Source organism: Procambarus clarkii, chromosome 3 (assembly GCF_040958095.1).
Source record: "Procambarus clarkii isolate CNS0578487 chromosome 3, FALCON_Pclarkii_2.0, whole genome shotgun sequence".
NCBI classification, from domain to species: Eukaryota; Metazoa; Arthropoda; class Malacostraca; order Decapoda; family Cambaridae; genus Procambarus; species Procambarus clarkii.
In genome coordinates, this window is record NC_091152.1 from 46,709,111 (window position 1) to 46,724,657 (window position 15,547).

A 15,547-nucleotide genomic window follows, 5' to 3' on the forward strand; every position below is an offset into this window, starting at 1 on the left:
CTTTTAACACAAGACAGAACACGAAACAATGAAACAGGTATTAAAAGTAGGTAACTGCAGATTGCCTATTTTTATTGGCCCATATTTCTTGATGCTTGTATATTGGAGCGGAGTCTTGAAGTGGGTAGAATATAGTTGTGCATTAATTGGCTGTTGATTGCTGGTGTTTTCTTGATGTGTAGTGCCTCGCAGACGTCGAGCCGCTTGCTATCGCTGTATCTATCGATGATTTCTGTGTTGTTTGCTAAGATTTCTCTGGTGATGGTTTGGTTGTGGGAAGAGGCTATATGTTCCTTAATGGAGCCCTGTTGCTTATGCATCGTTAAACGCCTGGAAAGAGATGTTGTTGTCTTGCCTATATACTGAGTTTTTTGAGGCTTACAATCCCCAAGAGGGCATTTAAAGGCATAGACGACGTTGGTCTCTTTTAAAACGTTCTGCTTTGTGTCTGCAGAGTTTCTCATGAGTAGGCTGGTCGTTTTTTTGGTTTTATAGTAAATTGTCAGTTGTATCTTCTGATTTTTTGTCTGTAGGGATAACGTTTCTACTGACAATATCTTTCAGGACCCTTTCCTCCGTTTTATGGGCTGTGGAAAAGAAGTTCCTGTAAAATGGTCTAATAGGGGGTATAGGTGTTGTGTTAGTTGTCTCTTCAGAGGTTGCATGGCGTTTCACTTTCCTTCTTATGATGTCTTCCACGAAACCATTGGAGAAGCCGTTGTTGACTAGGACCTGCCTTACCCTACATAGTTCTTCGCCGACTTGCTTCCATTCTGAGCTGTGGCTGAGAGCACGGTCGACATAATCGTTAACAACACTCCTCTTGTACCTGTCCGGGCAGTCACTGTTGGCATTCAGGCACATTCCTATGTTTGTTTCCTTAGTGTAGACTGCAGTGTGAAAAACTCCGCTTAAAACTCCGCTCCGTAAACATATATAAGACTAATGTCATGGAAAGGAGCGGAGTTTTCCACACTGCAGTCTACACTAAGGAAACAAACATAGGAATGTGCCTGAATGCCAACAGTGACTGCCCGGACAGGTACAAGAGGAGTGTTGTTAACGATTATGTCGACCGTGCCCTCAGCCACAGCTCAGAATGGAAGCAAGTCGACGAAGAACTCTGTAGGGTAAGGCAGGTCCTAGTCAACAACGGCTTCTCCAATGGTTTCGTGGAAGACATCATAAGAAGGAAAGTGAAACGCCATGCAACCTCTGAAGAGACAACTAACACAACACCTATACCCCCTATTTGACTATTTTACAGGAACTTCTTTTCCACAGCCCATAAAACGGAGGAAAGGGTCCTGAAAGATATTGTCAGTAGAAACGTTATCCCTACAGACAAAAATCAGAAGATACAACTGACAATTTACTACAAAACCAAAAAAACGGCCAGCCTACTCATGAGAAACTCTGCAGACACAAAGCAGAACGTTTTAAAAGAGACCAACGTCGTCTATGCCTTCAAATGCCCTCTTGGGGATTGTAAGCCTCAAAAAACTCAGTATATAGGCAAGACAACAACATCTCTTTCCAGGCGTTTAACGATGCATAAGCAACAGGGCTCCATTAAGGAACATATAGCCTCTTCCCACAACCAAACCATCACCAGAGAAATCTTAGCAAACAACACAGAAATCATCGATAGATACAGCGATAGCAAGCGGCTCGACGTCTGCGAGGCACTACACACCAAGAAGTCAACACCAGCAATCAACAGCCAATTAATGCACAACTATATTCTACCCACTTCAAGACCGCTCCAAAAAAGAAACGTAAGAAAGATCGAGAAAATTCGTGTTAGAATTATTAATCTTACTTTTTCGGTCATATTTAATAACATATATATATATATATATATATATATATATATATATATATATATATATATATATATATATATATATATATATATATATATATATATATATATATATATATATATATATATATATATATATATATATTAGTATATTTTGGTAGCAGTCTTTCCTGTAGACATATATTATTAAATATGACCGAAAAAGTAAGAATAATAATTCTAACACGAATTTTCTCAATCTTTCGTACATTACGCTTCACTGTTGGAGGTAAATCAAAAATCACTTCTCCAAAATTCATTTTTATTTCTAGTCTGACGCGACACGGGCGCGTTTCGTAAAACTTATTACATTTTCAAAGACTTCACAAATACACAACTGATTAGAACGTATCTCTGATTTTATATCTACATTTGAGTGAGGTGGGAAGGGTGATGTGGCATTAACACAAGACAGAACAGGAGGGGATATTAATAGGGTATTAAAAGTATCAACACAAGACAGAACAGAAACAATGGGTATTGAATAGAAGTGTTTGTAGAAAGCCTATTGGTCCATATTTCTTGATGCTTCTATATTGGAGCGGAGTCTTGAGGTGGGTAGAATATAGTTGTGCAATAATTGGCTGTTGATTGCTGGTGTTGACTTCTTGATGTGTAGTGCCTCACAAACGTCAAGCCGCCTGCTATCGCTGTATCTATCGATGATTTCTGTGTTGTTTACTAGGATTTCTCTGGCGATGGTTTGGTTATGGGAAGAGATTATATGTTCCTTAATGGAGCCCTGTTGCTTATGCATCGTTAAACGCCTAGAAAGAGATGTTGTTGTCTTGCCTATATACTGGGTTTTTTGGAGCTTACAGTCCCCAAGTGGGCATTTGAAGGCATAGACGACATTAGTCTCTTTTAAAGCGTTCTGTTTTGTGTCTGGAGAGTTTCTCATGAGTAGGCTGGCCGTTTTTCTGGTTTTATAGTAAATCGTCAGTTGTATCCTCTGATTTTTGTCTGTAGGGATAACGTTTCTATTAACAATATCTTTCAGGACCCTTTCCTCCGTTTTATGAGCTGTGGAAAAGAAGTTCCTGTAAAATAGTCTAATAGGGGGTATAGGTGTTGTGTTAGTTGTCTCTTCAGAGGTTGCATGGCTTTTCACTTTCCTTCTTATGATGTCTTCGATGAAACCATTGGAGAAGCCGTTATTGACTAGGACCTGCCTTACCCTACAGAGTTCTTCGTCGACTTGCTTCCATTCTGAGCTGTGGCTGAGAGCACGGTCGACGTATGCGTTAACAACACTCCTCTTGTACCTGTCAGGGCAGTCGCTGTTGGCATTTAGGCACATTCCTATGTTTGTTTCCTTAGTGTAGACTGCAGTGTGGAAACCTCCGCCCTTTTCCATGACTGTTACATCTAGAAAAGGCAGCTTCCCATCCTTTTCCGTCTCGTAAGTGAAACGCAGCACGGAACTCTGCTCAAATGCCTCCTTCAGCTTCTGCAGATGTCTGACATCAGGTACCTGTGTAAAAATGTCGTCAACATACCTGCAGTATATGGCCGGTTTCAAGTTCATGTCGACTAAGACTTTTTGCTCGATGGTACCCATGTAGAAGTTTGCAAACAGGACACCTAGGGGAGAACCCATGGCGACCCCATCTACTTGCTTATACATGTGCCCATCCGGGCTCAAGAAGGGTGCCTCTTTAGTACAAGCTTGGAGTAGTTTCCTCAGAATACTTTCTGGCATGTCAAGAGGAGTACATTCTGGATCACGATACACTCTGTCGGCTATCATTCCGATTGTCTCGTCCACAGGTACGTTGGTAAACAGCGATTCTACGTCCAACGAGGCTCTTATCCCTGTGGCCCGTGTGCCCCGCAGTAAGTCCACAAATTTCTTTGGAGACTTCAGGCTGAAGGCGCAAGGAACATAAGGAGTCAGCAGGCCGTTGAGTCGCTTTGCCAGTCTGTACGTGGGTGTGGGTATCTGGCTAATGATTGGCCGAAGTGGGTTTCCAGGCTTGTGCGTCTTGACATTTCCATACGCATATCCAGGTTTATATTCCCCAATGATCTTTGGCAGGTGGAGTCCGGATTTCTTGGCGTTTACAGTTTCGATCAGTTTGTTGACCTTTGCTTTTAATTCGGCTGTAGTGTCCTTCGTTACCCTTTGGAACTTAGTTTGGTCAGAGAGTATGATGTTCATTTTCGCCAGATATTCGTCTTTTTTAAGAATGACATATATTGGCGACTTGTCACCTCTCCTGACAACTATCTCCTTGTTCTCACGAAGGCTTTTAGCTGCCGCTTTAAGCTCGGGGGACAGTATGGTGCTTCTGTAGTTGCCTCGATTCTTTCCTCCTTCTGCAATAAGTTCTGCTTGTAAGGTATCTTTGGTAGTGACCTTCTTTTGTGTCTCGAGGTCGAATATGTCGTCCAACAGAATTTCCAACTCTACTTTCCGGGCCATTTCACTCGGTCTGGACATAACATGACAGTTTATGCCCAGATTTAGGAGAGTGACTTGGTCCTCAGTGAGGTTAATTCCTGCAAGGTTCAGGAAGCCATCTCTTGGTCGTGGAATTGCCATAGGTCCTCCATATAATGTTGTTAGTTTCTTGATAATCCTTGTTTCAGTACTGAGGTGATGTTGGTCTGTGAGGATGTCGAGGTGTTGTTCAATGCGGGTACGGATACTATGGTCGATGTTGCTATTTCTCCACTCGTTTGTAGCATGAAGTAGTTGCGTTTTGTTGTCTTTGATTTCATTCTCTGCCTTGTATATCTGATCACGAATCAGATCCTGGCGATATTTTATCGTGAAGGCTTGATTCCTTGCTGCTGGGTTGTGCACTTTAATATGTCGCTGTTGGCCTAAATGCCAACAGCGACTGCCCTGACAGGTACAAGAGGAGTGTTGTTAACGCATACGTCGACCGTGCTCTCAGCCACAGCTCAGAATGGAAGCAAGTCGACGAAGAACTCTGTAGGGTAAGGCAGGTCCTAGTCAATAACGGCTTCTCCAATGGTTTCATCGAAGACATCATAAGAAGGAAAGTGAAAAGCCATGCAACCTCTGAAGAGACAACTAACACAACACCTATACCCCCTATTAGACTATTTTACAGGAACTTCTTTTCCACAGCTCATAAAACGGAGGAAAGGGTCCTGAAAGATATTGTTAATAGAAACGTTATCCCTACAGACAAAAATCAGAGGATACAACTGACGATTTACTATAAAACCAGAAAAACGGCCAGCCTACTCATGAGAAACTCTCCAGACACAAAACAGAACGCTTTAAAAGAGACTAATGTCGTCTATGCCTTCAAATGCCCACTTGGGGACTGTAAGCTCCAAAAAACCCAGTATATAGGCAAGACAACAACATCTCTTTCTAGGCGTTTAACGATGCATAAGCAACAGGGCTCCATTAAGGAACATATAATCTCTTCCCATAACCAAACCATCGCCAGAGAAATCCTAGTAAACAACACAGAAATCATCGATAGATACAGCGATAGCAGGCGGCTTGACGTTTGCGAGGCACTACACATCAAGAAGTCAACACCAGCAATCAACAGCCAATTATTGCACAACTATATTCTACCCACCTCAAGACTCCGCTCCAATATAGAAGCATCAAGAAATATGGACCAATAGGCTTTCTACAAACACTTCTATTCAATACCCATTGTTTCTGTTCTGTCTTGTGTTGATACTTTTAATACCCTATTAATATCCCCTCCTGTTCTGTCTTGTGTTAATGCCACATCACCCTTCCCACCTCACTCAAATGTAGATATAAAATCAGAGATACGTTCTAATCAGTTGTGTATTTGTGAAGTCTTTGAAAATGTAATAAGTTTTACGAAACGCGCCCGTGTTGCGTCAGACTAGAAATAAAAATGAATTTTGGAGAAGTGATTTTTGATTTACCTCCAACAGTGAAGCGTAATGTACGAAAGATTGAGAAAATTCGTGTTAGAATTATTAATCTTACTTTTTCGGTCATATTTAATAATATATATATATATATATATATATATATATATATATATATATATATATATATATATATATATATATATATATATATATATATATATATATTTTATTTATTTTATTTTTTTTTTAAAGTTTGTGAGGGTACCACCTCTGGTGCCAATGTGGGGACCCATAGCCTCGGAGAAGAAAATAAAAAGTATTCAGAGGAGACCTTGTGGTTTCTCACTGAACACTAATCTTATCTTCTCCTACCACCCCCATTCTTTTGTATGTACATATATATATATATATATATATATATATATATATATATATATATATATATATATATATATATATATATATATATATATATATATATGCAACAATGATCACAAAAACACTGATCCAAGTATGCAGAATAACCACATGTGAAAAATAGAAAATGCTTAACGCGTTTTCGGCTAATTCGCCTTCATTCTACTTTGCTCTGATGAAGGCGAATTAGCCGAAAACGCGTTAAGCATTTTCTATTTTTCACATGTGGTTATTCTGCATATATATATATATATATATATATATATATATATATATATATATATATATATATATATATATATATATATATATATATATATTTATATATATATATATATATATTTATATTTATATATATTTATATTTATATATATATATATTTATATATATATTTATATATATATATATATTTATATATATATATATATATATATATATATATATATATTTATATATATATATAGTTAAATAAGAGTATGTAGGATATGTTGAGGAGGGAGGGCCACCCCCCCCCCCAACCCCTGAGATGGTAGGAGACCAGGCTCTTAAAATGGGTGGTTAGGGGTAGGGCATGTGATGAAGGGTGAGAGGGGAAGAGGGGTAGGGCATGTGATGAAGGGTGTGAGGGGAAGAGGGGTAGGCCATGTGATGAAGGGTGAGAGGGGAAGGGAGGGGAGCGGGCAGTAGCTTTTTGTCTGATAGTGGGGGGGGGGCGTATAACTTTCTCACCCAATTCTGTTTATGTCGCTGGTGTTCAATGATGGTGATTAGTTTACACGTCAGACAGGCCTGTGTTGGCGGTAGTAGTGAGATGGGTGAGGTCTGCAAACACACCGCCGTCTCACCTCCGCTATACCTCAAATGCGCCATTCATTCTCTCTCCCTTAGGTGAGCAATGTTCCCCACATACAAATTCCAAGCATGCGTTGTTAGCAAAGTAAACATATATAAGACTAATGTGGAAAATCTTAGTCTTGATATTATTATTATTATTCTTATTATTGTTATTATAATTTAAATTGACTTGTTCATTATTACTGAGTTCAAGACTGCCTCTAAGACCTACATTATCCAAATATAAACACTAACCGATGAGAATAAAACCGGATGAGTCGATAGTGAAATAGTTAGCTCGAGGTTAAGTGAGTTAGAGAATAATGACCCCGTCAGACCTTGAACCATTTAGCGCTGTAGCTCATTCTAAGCATTTTACTGAATGAGGGAGACATTTTACATCTTAAAAGGTGTCTCAAGTAAGTGAGCGAGCGCTGCATGGGATACACATAGCAGCCACTGGTTACCAACCTACATGCTTTTCTCTCTCTCTATTCACATCATTAAATAGTTAGGGGAAAAGTAAATATCAATTTCTTTTTCCTAATGCCACTGTTCACGTATGTTTTTCCTTTCACTTCTTGCATCTGTTTACTTAGCGTTAACAATATTTTCTAATTCATTTAACTTTTAAGAGTAAGTATATGCAGTTAACGTGTCAGTCAAACATGTGATAGTGAACTGAAGACTGTATTAAGTTATGAGGATAGAATAGTTATACCTTTCCCAGATCTCACAAGGCATTTCTCATGAATGAGTTTGAATTGAAGGAAGGTCATAGGTCTGACCTCCGCTCTACCTCAAACACGTCATTCATTCTCTCTCTCCCCATAGGTGCGCCATGTTCCCCACATACAAATTCCAAGCATTGCACTAATAGTAAAGTAAACATATACAAAACATATGACGCTACCATTTCGTTCTATGTTTTTACCAGATGAGAGCGGTATGAAAGTGGAACCACTCACCTAAGTCGTAACAGGAGTTGTCTCTCTCTCTCACAGCGGGGTATACATCAGAGATACACTAAAAGGGACGTCATTAGTTCATGTCTTAAACACAGGACCCTGGGTGACTGTTTCTAATGAGTAAGTAAACTTTATTTGTAAAATAATATGAGAAGACTGAAAGCCTGACATCTGTAGGATGGGTAAAGACAGTTTAGTTATTTATCACAAGACGTCCACGCAGTAGTGAAACGTAAATACTGCAGACTAAGACTGTGACCGTGAGAATACGGCAGACTAAGACTGTGACCGTGAGAATACTGCGGACTAAGACTGTGGCCGTGAGAATACTGCGGACTAAGACTGTGGCCGTGAGAATACTGCAGACTAAGACTGTGGCCGTGAGAATACTGCGGACTAAGACTGTGACCGTGAGAATACTGCGGACTAAGACTGTGGCCGTGAGAATACTGCAGACTAAGACTGTGGCCGTGAGAATACTGCGGACTAAGACTGTGACCGTGAGAATACTGCGGACTAAGACTGTGACCGTGAGAATACTGCGGACTAAGACTGTGGCCATGAGAATACTGCGGACTAAGACTGTGACCGTGAGAATACTGCGGACTAAGACTGTGACCGTGAGAATACTGCGGACTAAGACTGTGACCGTGAGAATACTGCGGACTAAGACTGTGACCGTGAGAATACTGCGGACTAAGACTGTGACGGTGAGAATACTGCGGACTAAGACTGTGACCGTGAGAATACTGCGGACTAAGACTGTGACCGTGAGAATAATGCGGACTAAGACTGTGACCGTGAGAATACTGCGGACTAAGACTGTGACCGTGAGAATACTGCTGACTAAGACTGTGACCGTGAGAATACTGCGGACTAAGACTGTGACCGTGAGAATAAAGATGAACACTGATGTTTCGGAGTGTTATTTTAGTCGAGAAATGATTGAAAGGTTTATTGCCTAGTATGAGAAAGAGACTATGAGGTGTATGGTGAAATCATACAAAAAATATTAGAATTTGTAGGTAGTGATCACGTCTCCCCAACTTATCTGTCTTCCAGCATTGCGTGGTTCACATTTCACAAAAACCTTTCCTCCTTCCTCCTAACGCCAACTATTAGTTCGTGGACTAGAGGGTCACCTTTGTTTAAACTAATCTACACACACGATATGAAATGTGAACAACTAAAACTCACTCATTACGGTGGGAATGAATGAATGTGTGATCTGTCTGTATAAACGCTGGAGATACAGAAATATTGAACTGTTTTCACCTGATTGACGAATAATTTAGTTAAGGAATGTGAAAGAGTGGTGTTGGGTGATTGGTAAAAGTAAAAGTTAGCAACATTATGAAACAGAATAAGTGTTTGAAGTGATGAGCAGCTTAAAGATACCTTATTTGTTAGAAGAAAAAACTAGTAATAGTTTAAAATCCATGTTATATGTTTTGACTGTCTATCTATCTAATAGCATATTGCTACATTTTGACTTTGTTAAGTTTTACATTGCTGTGTAATGCATAGAATTTTATATGTGGTGAACAGAACCTCCTCTTACTGCTCATAGAAAATGGTGGATGTAAGTATTTTATGGAATATGACTCCTCTTATTCAAATCCTTTTTAAAACTAGATACAATATCCATGTTAAGTTTTGGTTTCTCTTCACTGTTAACACGAGATGCTAGGAGAAACAACTGCTGATTAGGCGGTGACGGTAAAGCCATGACGTCGAAGGGTAACGAGCCAAATGTCACACACACACACACACACACACACACACACACACACACACACACACACACACACACACACACACACACACACACACACAGAGGAAAACTATGAGGAGATGAATAAATTCCTATGGGATATACATTGGGACACAGAACTTGGAACCAAGTCCGTACAAGACATGATGGACTATGTCACCCAAAAATGTCAGGAGGCTGTAAGCAGGTTTGTCCCAGCCCGACAGGAAAAAACAGAGAAGCGAAGGAAGAATCCGTGGTTTAATAGGGAATGTATGAAAGCAAAGGAGCTGAACAAAAGGGCATGGAGGAACTTCCGTAATAACAGAACACCAGAAAGTAGAGAGAGATACCAGAGAACCAGGAACGAGTATGTTAGTGTGAGAAGAGCAGCTGAGAAAAGGTATGAAAATTATATAGCTAATAAAGCCAAGACCGAACCAAAGCTACTACACAGTCACATCAGGAGGAAGACATCAGTGAAGGAACAGGTGATGAAACTTAGGGTGGGCGAGGACAGGTACACAGAGAATGACAAAGAGGTGTGTGAAGAACTCAACAAAAGGTTCCAGGAGGTCTTTACAATAGTACAGGGAGAAGTCACGGCGCTAGGAGAGGTGGCAGCAAACCAGGTGACCTTAGAAAGGTTCGAAATTACAAGAGATGAGGTCAAGAAGCACCTATTGGAGCTGGATGTGAGAAAAGCTGTTGGGCCGGATGGAATCTCACCATGGGTATTGAAAGAGTGTGCAGGAGCACTTTGCTTGCCACTCTCCATAGTGTATAGTAGGTCACTGGAAACGGGAGACCTACCAGAAGTATGGAAGACTGCTAATGTAGTACCAATATTTAAAAAGGGTGACAGACAAGAGGCACTGAACTACAGGCCAGTGTCCTTAACTTGTATACCATGCAAGGTGATGGAGAAGATTGTGAGAAAAAACCTAGTAACACATCTGGAGAGAAGAGAATTCGTGACAACCCATCAACATGGGTTCAGGGAGGGTAAATCTTGCCTTACAGGCTTGATAGAATTCTATGATCAGGTGACAAAGATTAAGCAAGAAAGAGAAGGATGGGCGGACTGCATTTTTTTGGACTGTCGGAAAGCCTTTGACACAGTACCCCATAAAAGGTTGATGCATAAGCTGGAGAAACAGGCAGGAGTAACTGGTAGGGCGCTCCAGTGGATAAGGGAGTACCTAAGCAATAGGAAGCCGAGAGTTATAGTGAGGGGTGAGACCTCAGAATGGCGTGAAGTCACCAGTGGAGTCCCACAGGGCTCTGTGCTTGGACCTATCCTGTTTCTGATATACGTAAATGATCTCCCAGAGGGTATAGACTCATTCCTCTCAATGTTTGCTGACGACGCCAAAATTATGAGAAGGATTAAGACAGAGGAGGACAGCTTGAGGCTTCAAGAAGACCTGAACAAGCTGCAGGAATGGTCGAACAAATGGATGTTAGAGTTTAACCCAAGCAAATGTAATGTAATGAAGATAGGGGTAGGAAGCAGGAGACCAGATACAAGGTATCACTTGGGAGATGAAATACTTCAAGAGTCGGAGAGAGAGAAAGACCTGGGGGTTGATATCACGCCAGACCTGTCCCCTGAAGCTCATATCAAGAGGATAACATCAGCAGCATATGCCAGGTTGGCTAACATAAGAACGGCCTTTAGAAACTTGTGTAAGGAATCTTTCAGAACATTATATACCACATATGTCAGACCAATCCTGGAGTCCATATCTAGTCAAGCATAAGACTAAACTGGAAAAGGTTCAAAGGTTTGCCACCAGACTAGTACCCGAGCTGAGAGGTATGAGCTACGAGGAGAGACTACGGGAATTAAACCTCACTTCGTTGGAAGACAGAAGAGTTAGGGGGGACATGATCACCACATTCAAGATTCTCAAGGGAATCAACAGGGTTGATAAAGACAGGCTATTTAACACAAGGGGCACACGCACTAGGGGACAGAGGTGGAAACTGAGTGCCCAAATGAGCCACAGAGATATTAGAAAGAACTTTTTTAGTGTCAGAGTGGTTGACAAATGGAATGCATTAGGAAGCAATGTGGTGGAGGCTGACTCCATACACAGTTTCAAGTGTAGATATGATAGAGCCCAATAGGCTCAGGAACCTGTACACCTGTTGATTGACGGTTGAGAGGCGGGACCAAAGAGCCAGAGCTCAACCCCCGCAAGCACAACTAGATGAGTACAACTAGGTGAGTACACACGGTGCTAAACGCCTCAGGGTTGTCTTACCCATCATCACCGGGGTCAAGGTCAGACGGTCTGAAACTGCGTGACTGTCTAAGAGAGAACATATACGGACTTGACGTGTTGAGCCTAGCAAAATTGAAACCATCTATTTCATTAATGCATCAGCTGGGTTGGCAGCTATAAAAACGAGGGGGGTGTAAATACCTGCTTCAACTATGTTGTATGTTAGAGCGAGCCTTGAAATAAAACCCGATAAATAGCTTGTACTCAGAGATAAAGAAAAACCCAATTTTAAAAATATAATATCAAGTCTATGATTTTCCACATTACATGACATTACATTGTGTCTTACAAGGTCTAAAACAGTCACACAGTAAAAGAATGAGCAAATGATGTTTGCGTGTTGGTCACGTTACGTTAGGTAGACACGCTTTACATTTCAAAATGATATTTATTTGGACGACAGAACGCTGATTTCTGGGTTACAATACATTGCGCATATTACAAGGGAACTAAAACAGACTCGCAGTAATATTTATATGAAGAATACGATTGAAGACTAGCTTACGGCCCTCGTTACTCTTAAAGAAGTTATTTGGGGAATGAATGATGATAGCACATTGGTCACGTTACTTTTCAAGGTTACAAGGGTTGGCCTTTGTGCTTATTCGGATAGAGACATGTCAGTCTTCCTTCGGTTAATGTACCGTTTTAAGTCTCCAAACCTAATGGTGCGTTTGTGAACTGGGTTGTAAAGGCTTTTGCACAGAACAACCGGTCTATCCAATCCTACGTAATTAATGGCTATCAACTGAAAGTATCTTAAACTAAAAACTAAGTTCCTCTGTTAACATCACACACCGACTATTCCATTGAGAATTACTAAGGTGAAGATTAGTCACCTGTAGGATCGTGTGCTAATGTGGGGATGAAAGAGTGGCTGAGCTGGGTGACAGCTCAGCGATAAGGAGAGAGATACAAGACCACTCGATATGAAATGTTAAAAAACTATATGCAAAAAGTTAAATGAATTAGAAATATTGTTAACGCTAAATAACCAGAAGCTATAATTGAAAGGAAAACGTTATGTGAACAGACGCATCCGGAGAAAGCAAAGATGATTGCCTGTCCCCTAACTAAGTATTTAATGATCTGTATACTGAGAAAAACGTGTAGGATGGCTGGTTGGTTGGTAACCAGTGACTGCTAAGTGTATCCTATGCAGTTGGGTGTTTACAAAATACGTCACCGCTCGCTCACGGCTCATTAGAAACAGTCACCCAGGGTCCTGTGTTTAAGACATGAACTAATGACGTCCCTTTTAGTGTATCTCTGATGTATACCCCGCTGTGAGAGAGAGAGACAACTCCTGTTACGACTTAGGTGGGTGGTTCCACTTTCATACCGCTCTCATCGGTAAAAACATAGAACGAAATGGTAGCGTCATATGTTTTGTATGTTTACTATCAGCGCAATGCTTGGAATTTGTATGTGGGGAACATGGCGCACCTATGGGGGAGAGAGAGAGAATGGGGTCTCTACCCTAGGCATCCAGGCGGAGATATATAGACAGAATACAGGGTTAAGGAATTGACGTGTGAACTTTACTAACAGTTCAATCCTTGGAATTTGTATGTGGGGAACATGGCTCACCTAAGGGAGAGAGAGAATGAATGACGCGTTTGAGGTAGGGCGGAGGTCAGACCTATGACCTTCCTTCAATTCAAGCTCATTCAGGAGGAATGCCTTGCGAGATCTGGCTCGTAGACTGAAGTATCAATCACAGCCTGGCTGATCAGCCCCAGGATGCAATTCCACAACAGTTGTGTTACGAACCCAAGTCCATCGTCAGAGCACGGAGCAGTGACATCAGCGCCATCTGTGATTCCGCTCCCGAAACCCCCACAACATGGTCAACGCCATCTAGTGACGACGGGAATATACCGGCGAGAGGCGCTAGATTCCTGTCCCAGTCGGCTCGAGAGGTAGCCGGTGCTGACCTCTGGTGAGGTGGCTGTCGGAAAATCCGACACCATTTAATAATATTACATGCAATTGCAGATAATATTGCTGCCATTGTATACACAGGTTAACCCATAGAAAATGTAGCTTGTAGTGGAATTTTCCGTATATAGAAAACGGGATATCATTGCCACATACTATTATAAATTCACCAGCTATTTTGTTGGGAATTATTCTTAAATACATTAGTCTTTTGACTTTTAATCATAAAAACATCTCATTTTAATTAACTTAATTATCAATATCAAAATAATGTAAATGTGACCCTTTTATCAGTTTTTTATCAGTTCTTACCCTTTTATCTGGACAAAGTAGGCCAGGCGTCAGTGAGGAAGGAGTGGTCAGCCATTGTTGTTAAGACCAGAGGCGCAGGGAGCAAATTCGGCTCCTATCATTTCTCTTGGACGAAGTGTAATGGAGATCATATAAGTGCTCTACCGTCATCAACACGCTGTCAACAATAATCAAGGGAAGTGTTCTACCGAAACCCGTTTATCTAATCATTTTTGGCCATTAATGTTAGGTAGATATTGGGCGAACTGGTTAGAATGCGAACTCGCCTCATGCAAAAGGTAATTAAGCCTTGGTCCTTATCTGATTCATTATACAGTGTTTTCTCTGATATACCTGTCATATATTAGGATTCTGGCTTTACAGCTAGCACCCTTTGACTGGTCAAGAAGAGGAAGCAAGCTTGGTATATCAGTTACTGGTTGATGGAAGCAGCCTCAAATGAGGATAATTCGGTATCTACATCCTAGTTATACCTGGTGGACTAGGGCCTGTTGTACAATAAGATAAGGAACCTCCTCAATGTATACTAATATTTGTAGTTTAATACTGTAGTTTGATTGGCTGCATATATATAAATATAATATAAACCCCCCCCTAATGTGTATGGATCGATTTGTGAGATTATTGCAGAAATACAGTCCACTTAACATCATACAAATTGCTATCAAAGTATATAAATAAACATATATAAATTCTATATAAATTCATATAAATGAAATATATATAAATCATACAGGTCGGTTCCCACATTATTTGGTCCTTCGAACCGGATGACAGATGTTTCGGTTATCTTTGTACCGGATGAACCAGTTAACCTGTGGATTCATTAAATATACTGGTACTAATGCAGTGTGATTTATACAAAACCAGTCAAAGACCGGCGGCGTAGCCTCCCTCGAGCGAGTTCACGAGCCCTTCAACTCAGTCCAGCTTCATCAGGGGTTTGATGGTCACCCACCGATTTGGTGGCATGTTATTCTGTGAGATGACAGCGCTTATATTGAAGCCAGCCAAATTAGTGGCTGTGTCCTCGCGAGATTGTTCACGGATTTCGTGGTGTTAATTTTGTGAGAGATTATCCACGAATTTTATGGAGTTTATTTCGCGAGGTCACTAACAATATTTAATACTTCTTGATAATATTAGAAGTTTCATAGAGGCAATTAAGAGGCTATCATCAATAATTGTGTATATTATTTCTCCAAAATAGAGAATTATTTAATATATTGCACTAGTGTTCACAATATAATATTTCCAATTGCCAACCCACAACAGGGTAGGATATACATTGACTAGTGTTTATAGATAACCTAGTCCCCTATTA

The 15,547-nt window shown here is 40.6% G+C and overlaps 1 protein-coding gene across 1 annotated transcript; it reads right to left on the reverse strand.

The window, feature by feature from the left end:
• Positions 1-8,123: 8,123 nt before the first annotated feature.
• Positions 8,124-9,655, reverse strand: LOC138369007 (putative uncharacterized protein FLJ46204). The gene is made up of 2 exons (XM_069331800.1): positions 9,532-9,655; positions 8,124-8,887 (listed from the first exon to the last, which is right to left on the reverse strand). Exons 1-2 carry the CDS (start codon positions 9,653-9,655, stop codon positions 8,124-8,126), a joined length of 888 nt encoding a protein of 295 aa, XP_069187901.1.
• Positions 9,656-15,547: the final 5,892 nt, after the last annotated feature.